Below are 9,173 nucleotides of genomic sequence, written 5' to 3' on the forward strand. Positions count from 1 at the left end.
AATTTATGCTGAATTTTTCAGTTGAGACAAATGCTGTGCAGAATTTTAGCCTGATTAACTCCTACACAAATAATTTTAACTGAGTTAGGGTACATCTACATCTCAAATTAAGGGGTAATTGTAGCATGGATAGGCAGACCTGCACTAGCTTTAATTGAACTAGCATGGCTGAAAATAGTAGCAAAGACACAGCAGCACGGACAAAGCACTAGCTAGGAACAAGCGTCTGTAGCAGGTTTGTACTGGTATGGCCAGCCTGTGCCGCAGCCCATGCTGCCATGACTTCGCTGCTGTTAGCCGCGCTAGCTGGACTAAAGCTAGCATGTGTGCGCCTACCTGCACTACAATATCTCCGTCATTTGCAGTGTAGGTATACCCTTAGATGGGACTCTGTAAAATTGGGAGATTTGTTTGCATTTTTCTAGTCCAGTAAACAATAGATGAAGTGAACCTGCAATCTTAATTGTTTTTATTCAGAAAAGTTTACTGTGGTATCTGAAATAATTTCCCCTCTCTCTATTTACTAGGCTGACTATCTACAGCCACTAGTGGCTGTTCAACTAGCAATTAACTCCAGCAGTACCAAAGATGTAACAATTGAGTGTAAGATTATGGGATCTCCCAATTTAAGAAACGAAGATGACCGTGACAAGTTTCTTGGACGAATTTCCTTCAAAGTTCAGATGTCTGACTAGCATGAGTCAATCTCCACAAAGTAAACCTTATGTTGTCTGTTTTTTTATTTTATATCAGCTGGACGTGCCATTCCAGGATATAAGACCACCTGGGATAATGTGGCACATGGCGTTCAGGGTAGCATAATAGTGTGCTTCCAAATCATATTTAAAATCCCTCAAAATAACTGCCTGTCAAGCTTCTGCCTGCCCCACTGGACCAGTGTACAGACCATAGTTATGTGATATTAGGGACCTGTAAATAGTTGATTCCAGACATGTAATAATGGTGGTCTTTGTCTGTTCTAAAATGTGGTTTTATCCCCAAGTGACTGTCTCAAACATAATGTGCTGTGCTATGTAAATACTGTATTGATTTAACACTGGTTTGACTGTCATATCTCAACACTGATACAGTTTTAGGGATCAAATGTTAAGAATAAATGGTACCTGACCAACATAGTTATTTTTAAAAAACAAAAACAAAAAAACAACTCTGCAAGTATTGCGTGTGTGGAGACGCCTTAAGTCCTGTACTGGGTTGGGAGGACTAAATAAAGTGGATTTTAAAAGTGTTGGTATGGATTTTTGAAATTATTTAAGTGCTGAACTAGTCTGTTTTTGTGCTTGTCACTGTGCAGGTATGTGTAAACATGTAATATTTAGTATTTTAGTTGAGAAATTGAATCTCATTGTATTGTTAATTGCTTGCAGTATGTGGTACCCAAATAAAACACATACAATGTAATTTAAAAACTTTAGTTGAGAAATATCATCTGAAACAGTTTCTTTGAAATGTTAATGGTTTTGAGTCCTGGTAACAATTGTACTACAGAGTTTGCTTGAAAGAAATGGCCTCACTATTCTGTGAGTCGCCTTTTGTTTTTCAATAAAATCAAAATTCCTAAAATGAAAACTTCTGTTTTAAAATTAAAAGCAAAATGAGAATTGTCTTGATTAAACATTCCTTTAATGTTTATACTTCGTTCCCTCACATCACTTTTGCCATATCTGATTTATTTTATTTTATTTTTTACTTTCACTCAACTTTTGTATTGAATTTTTTGTTTGCTGCTTCATCCACCGCTTGAGAAAAATTTGCTTTACTCATCTTGTTACCTGAAAAACCACTTTTCAGTTTGCAGCTAGTCCAGGTTTCTGAGGTTGCACATTACATCAAATTGAATTGCAGTCATTTAGATCTCTCACTATTGCAGTTCCTGCAATGTTGCTGATAAAGCAGCAGTGCCACTCTTTCCTATTGTTTTTTTCGCACGTGTGCTCCTTAGTCTAATTCAGTTTTTCATGATGAAGAAAATTTGCTTTGAACTAGGAGAGATTTCCATTATCTGTTTGACTTAACCAGACTTTAATCGTTTCAGCTGAAATTTCCCATGCCTTGATGTCTGCTTCAGACTTAATTTTTTTTTATAAGTTTTAGAATATCTCTACACTACCCACTGGATCGGTGGGCAGCGATCGATCCAGCGGGGTCGATTTATCGCGTCTAGTTTAGATGCAATAAATCAATCCCTGAGCGCTCTCCTGTCAACTCCTGTACTCCACCACCACGAGAGGCGCAGGCGGAGTCGACGGGAGCAGCAGCAGTCGACTCACTGTGGTGAAAACACCATGGTAAGTCAATCTAAGTACGTCTACTTCAGCTACGTTATTCACGTAGCTGAAGTTGAATAACTGAGATCGATCTGCCCTCTTCCTCCTCCCCCCTCCCCCCCCCCCCGTGTGTAGACCAGGCCTTAGTAAAAATGGGTCAGCAGCTTCTGAGACCAGGTTGAGAGGAAATAATTCTTATAACCATTTTACTGAGAAGTTCTAGCTTCTTGATGCTTCAGAGTAGGGTTCTCTGGTTCCCTACTGAAGCCAGAGGGATGCATTTTGCTGTCTCCATGAAAATCAACCCAATTTTGGCTGAGTTATAAGCCTCTGAAAATTGTAGTTGGCACTTGCTCATTGGAGGCTTTTTAGAATTTGGTAGCGAAATTATCTGAAGATTCCATCCACACTGAGATTATTCCAGCTCTGGCCATGCAGGAACTGAGTAGGACTTTCCCTGCTCCTCATAGCTGGTGGTAGCAAATGTGCTGCTAGATATTAGAACTGAGTGAAATCTCTCTTCTTTGTGCTCAGTGCTCCCCCTGTTAGTGCACAGGCAGCATGGAGGAAATTTTGACCCAATTAGTAGTTTGTTTCAGATACTTTTGTTTCTTGATGCGACTCAAAGTAATTTAAATAATTGGAAAAATTAAATATTTGAAGTTTGCTACTGATTCTGAAATGAGATGTTCAGTTAGTCCATAAATCTGGGTCTACAGAAGTTTGAGTGTTTTTTGCAATTTTTTTAATTAGTTGACATTGTTAATCCATCTGTCTGAAAAATCAAACTGATTCTGACTTCAGTAAACCAGTGCACACAGTATTTTTATCCAGCATGTTGTATTTGTTTCTATAAGGTTGTATGACTCTCACAAGCCCTCTACTGTTTGGAGTTAAATCACATTCTTTAGTAAATTATTTTAGTAATCTTTCAGTCAATAGGAAGAACATGTTACTGGAAAAATTCTATCCTGTCCCCAACAGATCATGTTAGCTATTTTCAGCAATGTTCTTTTAAACAAAAAAATCATTTCAGTTCACTAATGCCCAGACACTTGTTAAAATATGTTGCTAGTAGTACTAAATCAGGTGCCAAACTACTGAAGCCCTTCAGTGAATTGACCTTCTCTATATCAACATGTACTCATATTTAATCTACCCTATAAATTAGTATCCTTTTGACTGCAGCATTACCAGGAGGATTCTCTTTCTGTAAAGCTGCCCATTATGAAAATTCTAAATTTATTAACTTCATTTTTATATCCATTTCAGCATCAGTCTGTGTCCTCATGTGACATAGATATTCTTCTAGTTTCACCTAGTGAACTTTGTTATAGTTTTCTTAACTTTAATATAGTTTTTCTTTTTGTTTGCTGGCTTTTTTTTTTTTTTTTTTTTTTTTTTTTTTTTTTTGAGAAATGTTAGGAGTATCTGTATTCAGATCCCCATCCTGATACATTAGGGCTATTCCATTATTGTATATCCTGTCACCCAGCTTCAAGACTTGCCCATCATGTGACATCAGCTAAATGCATTAAAGATGGGCACTCCAGCTATATCATCTACTTGGAACAGGGACACATTAATAGAGCATTTAAATGCCACTAATTTCCCAAGAATACCCTCAAGAATAGAGGTGAGGTTGAAGTTATGCTTTCTTGAGAGATCTATGCAACTCCCACCTCCCATCCCCAAGAAGCCCAGAAAAGATCAACCATATTCCATCTCAGCACTGGTTAGTTGCAGTTCCGCCTCCCCTCATGAGCAGCCTCCTCCCACAGACTATTCAGCAACTGTCAGCCTCTTTGGGGAAGGATGAAGGAGCACCACTCCAGTCAGGAGTTTGTTCTCTGACCTTGAGTAAATGACGTAGGTTTCTTACACTAATACCTGAAGTTTGGAGCCTCTGCCTGGTGCCATGGCACCATAGAGTATTATGCCACTGATGGCTTCTATGTCCTATAAAGACCACACTGCGCTCTGGCACCAACCTTGCACAGATACCCTTGGTGACTACCATCTTGCCTACAGTACCAAGTAGTGCCTCCTCAGTGCTGACCCTTGCTCTGGTCCTGGATGTTTCGCATCAGAGATCCTGGCACTGAAGCCTTTCCTGGTACCAGCCAACCTATCTGTCAGACTGTTATTGGAGTCTTCTCTCCTGGAGCATTTGAGATATATTATGTAAAAGCAACCATCTACCTCAGCGCCACTTCATCTGGTACTGTACAGGGCCCATATCCTGGACATGTCTGCTCCCCTTGTCAGAAGGAAAGTCACTCCTTGTCATCCTCACCAGAATGCACTAAGGGCTCCCCTCCCTCCTGATGCCAGTCTCCACAATGTGTGGCCCAATGAGAGTTCAACAAGGATTGCAGAGAAGACAGCGGAGAACATAAATGACCAGAAGATTTCAAGGAGTGTCCATTGTGGTACCTTCCTATGTGCCAACATCCCAGTTTGCCTACCAATGTTGGCTATGCTGGTCTGCCTAGGGTATGAATTCCTACTCCAGAAGACCCACAGCCTCTGTTGCTCATCCAAGATCTACTTTAGTGAGGAAGTAATTACAGCCTCCTCCAACCATCCAACTTGATCAACCCCAATTCATGAAAGATGAGTACATTAGGGAGGGAAATCAACACCCTTCAGATCAGGTATCTCTGGCCCTTCAAGGGTTTCTTCTTGATCTCCTAATGAAGTGGTTCATCCACTCTCTAGTCTCTCAGGATGAGTTCAAAACCTTCCAGGACTTCTTGTAAAGGACCCTAGAGACCCTCAGCATTCCTCCTGAGGTTATATAGGAGAAACAACACCTATTATTGGATGTTCTCTACACAGCAACACCAGGCAGAATAGCAAGGTGTTCTGGCATACTCCTAGCTCCATCCCACCCACTTTAGAGAGCAGTATATCAGATGCCTGGTAGGCAACTCTTACTATCTGCTTTTCAGTCTCTCAGTGGTCCCCTGGATTTTCACCAAGGTTCTAGCTATAGTAGCTGTCCATCTGTGAAGGATGGGAATGCAAGCATACCTCTTACAGGATGATTGATTGGTTTGGAGATAATCACCCACAGCAAGTTACCAAGTCAATTCACACCATCTTTTGGCTTCCTTGGGTCTCGAGGTCAACAGGGACAATCTATTCTGACCCTGACTCAGTCCATAGTTTTATTGGCTTTCTGTTGGAAAGAGCTTAACTGCCTCAACATGCTTACAAACAATGGTGGACGACCTCAATCAGTTCTGCAAGTGCACTAGAATGCTAGTGAAGACGTGTCTCAAGCTCATGGGCCCTTGGCAGTGTTCTCCTGCATCACACAGCTTGCCAGACTTCAACTCTGGCCACTGAAAGGCTGGTTGAACTCAGTTTATCTACCCAAGAGACACAGCATGGACCATCTGCTCATTGTCCCTATTGATGTTCTCTCTTTAAGCTGGTGGGTAAATCAGTCCAAGTGTGAGTTCTGTTCTGTTTCTTGTCCCATCAACACATGGGTCATGGATGCTTCTGCCCAAGAATGGGGAGTTCATCTCAATCATTTCAAGATTCAAGGATGATGGTTACCAAAGAAGGCCCTGCAGCACATAAACATACCGAAGCTCGGGGGCATATGGTCAGCGTGCAAGGCTGTCCTAATTCCCCTGGGAATTAGGGCCTCACTGTTCAAGTGTTCATTGACAACACCACCATGATCCACTACAGAAACAAGGAATGAGATCATCCCTGCTCTGTGAAAAGACTATGTATATTTGAGAATGGTACATACTTCATAACACTGTCAGTGGCTCTCCACCTGTCCAGCTTTCAGAACATCCTGGCAGCTCACCTCAGCAGGACATGCTGCAGTACCATCAATGGTCCCTCAGTGATTTGATTCTTTGTGGTGGTCTTTCTGAAATGGGGACTGCTATCCCTGGACCTATTCACTACATATGAGAACAAGTGTGCATCTGCTCTGGAAAAGGTGTGATCCCATGCTCGCTGATGGATCCCATGGTCCCTGAGGCTCTTTTTATGCCTTCCCACCAATCCCCAGGATCCCCAGAGTTCTCAGGAAACTCAAACAAGTCTCTCAGGCTGTGTTATCCTGCTAGCCCTAACATGGGCCAGACAGCTCTGTTTTTTTCTGAACTAGCAAGTGTCTCTGACCTCTGATAACCTCATGTCTTCTTCCCAATCTGTGTTCCCAGAATCAGGACCAAATGCTGTATCCAAACCTGGCCTTGCTCCATCTGATGTTCTGGATGCTGGGTGGATAACCCCTCTGGAGAGAGACTGCTTATCTGGGATTCAAGAGATCCTCCTGCAAAGCAAGAAGCCTTCAGCTTGGCTCATTTGTACGGCACAGTGGAAAAGATGCTCTGTGTGGGTAACCCAGTGATAGCTTTTGCCATTGTCTACTTTGATCCCAAATATTTTGGACTATCTGCTCTCCCTGAAATGGTCCTGCCTCTCTGTCAGCTCTGTTAGAGTGGTGACCATTTCCACACCCACCAGTGCAAAGTTACACTTTTTGCTCCCCTTATAGTATCTAAACTTCGTAAAGGTCTTCTCCCTTCCCGCCCCCCAATAAAGGGGCATCCTGCTTCCTGGGACCTCAGTCTGGTTTTAACTGGCGTGATGGGACCTCCATATGAACCCGTGACAATCTGCTCTCCACATCTATCCAAGAAGGTGATATTCTTGGTAGCCATAACTTAGCTGGAAGAGTCGGTGAAATAAAGGCCCTTAAGACAGGTCCTCCATATACTGTCTTCCATAAGGACAAGGTCACCCTTAGGCCTAATCCCAAATTTTTGCCTAGGTGATCTCAGACTTTCACCTTAATCAATTCATACATCTCCTGGTTTTCTTTCCAAAACCCACTCTATCACAGCCGAAATGAAATTTACACACTTTGGACACAGTGATAGCTTTATCTTTTTTTATTTGGATAGAACCAAGCTATTGAGAACATCCCCTCGGCTGTGTGGCTTTAACAGAAAGAGAGGACAGTACAGTCCTCTACACTGAGATTATCCAAGTGGGTCTGAGACTGCATCAGGACTTGCTGTTAGATGATGAACAAGACTCCTCCAGCTCACATCAGCGCATGTTGCACTACGGTGCATGCAGTCTCCGCAGCTTCCCTCACCAATGTTCTGGTCTGAGATATGTAGAACAGCTATCTGGAGTTTGATCTACTTGTTTATCCTCTACTACTCCCTGGTCCAGTCTTTCAGATCAGATGCCAACTTTGGTAGAATTGTCCTGCAATCACTAGTCAGGTAGAACTCCTTTCTGTCCTCCTGGTCAGAGAACTGCTTGATACTCACCAAGAATGGACTTTCTGTGCACAGTAATCGAAGAAAACAGAATGGTTACTGATGCTACAGTTAATATAGTTATTCAAGATGTGTTGTCCATGCAGATTCTATGTCATAATTGGGGAGCCCTACCATCTGGGGTTCTTGTTTGCAAAGAAACTGAGGGGCAGTTGCGGCTGCCTCACTCCTTATGCCCTTGGCTGTGGTGGCCAGAAGGCCTGGCCCCAACAGATACTACTTTTCAGAAATAATCTGGTCTTGTGCACGTGGGGGCTCATGTACACCAAGAGTGGAATCTGTGTGGAAAACTCAACTGGAAGAACACAGTTTACCCAGTTTCCAGTACTAGAGGCCTGACCTGGCATGATTGTCAGTGATTTTCAGCTCTCACTGAAGCATTGGAAGTTGTGGATGCTGTTCAGCATTTTGTAGGCTCAGATTGATAATTGTTAGATGGCAAGAAATAGACAACCTTGTTCGTACCTCCTTACTACTCTATTTGAGCTTTTGTTTTTAAGCATTATAAAGTTCAGAGTTGTGTGTAAGGTATGTATATATACTATATATAACTGAATAGTAAACATCAGGTGTAGCTCTGAAGCAATCCCTTATTTCTGTGTCCTACTCATTTAAAGGAAATATTAGGGACTCTATGTACTCAAGTACAACTCGCTTTGAAAGCAGAGCTTTAGGATTGGGTCTTACCTGTTGAAGCATGTTACCAGAAAGTCAAATTCCATATTTTAGACAGTGTGTATACTATGGAGTGATGCAAATGTGATAAATAATTGAATGTAATGCGGTAAGCTGTCTGAAATAAAAGTACTTTGTGCTCTCCAACTGCCCAACTTTGATTCTGTGACTCATGAGCATGTAAATGCCATTTCTGTTTTTCTGGTTGTAGGGACCCCCTGCAGTGATAACTTGTCTAGTATTTACTGTACCCAACAAGGTCTTTCACAAACCTGCTGTGGCTGTTGATCCTGACTCAGCTGCTGCTATTCCACTGCAAACTCTTAATTGAAAATATAATAGAAGAAAATATATTTATTAGCCAACACTTTTTTAATATGAAAAAGCAATACCAAATTCCCTACAACTGTTCTGTCAAATGTTCTTGTGAGAAGGAACCAATTTAAACAACTTAAAACTTCTGAAGCCCTTGTCTGCAATGGGATTTTTAGCTACTGGGGTAGCTGCATCTGTGCAAACTGAGCTATTTACAGGTAGTTGTACCCTGGCTTCAAAATGGAGTAAGCCACACCATACGAATTACGTTGCACTTGTGTATATTGTCTATGCTAGGGGTTTACCAGTGAAGCTACACTAATGCCTCAAAATCCAGTAAAAATGCTCCCATTATTACTCTCTAAAATGCTCCTTTACTCTCCCTGAAAAAAATCACAGCTTCACTTTAGGCTTTTCTCCAGTTTATAAAAGTTCTAAACTGAGCAGTGTTTCTAGGCTTAGATCAGAATTCTCTATCTCCATACAAGAGATAGCAACCATATTGGTTTGCTTCTAGAAGCTATGGGATTTAGTCAAATTTCATGGAATACTAGAGTCATGATCA

The 9,173-nt window shown here is 41.6% G+C and overlaps 1 protein-coding gene across 1 annotated transcript in view; it reads left to right on the forward strand.

Annotated features, from left to right (window-relative positions):
- ATP1B3 (ATPase Na+/K+ transporting subunit beta 3) overlaps nucleotides 1-8,440 on the forward strand; it is a 68,070-nt gene extending 59,630 nt beyond the window's left edge. The window contains exon 7 of the mRNA XM_054039063.1: nucleotides 528-8,440. Within this exon, the coding sequence (XP_053895038.1) occupies nucleotides 528-695 (168 nt within the window). The 3' untranslated portion in view covers nucleotides 696-8,440. The remainder of the gene's footprint in view (nucleotides 1-527) is intronic.
- Nucleotides 8,441-9,173: the final 733 nt, after the last annotated feature.

The sequence above is a fragment of the Malaclemys terrapin genome, chromosome 9, assembly GCF_027887155.1.
Source record: "Malaclemys terrapin pileata isolate rMalTer1 chromosome 9, rMalTer1.hap1, whole genome shotgun sequence".
NCBI lineage: Eukaryota > Metazoa > Chordata > Testudines > Emydidae > Malaclemys > Malaclemys terrapin.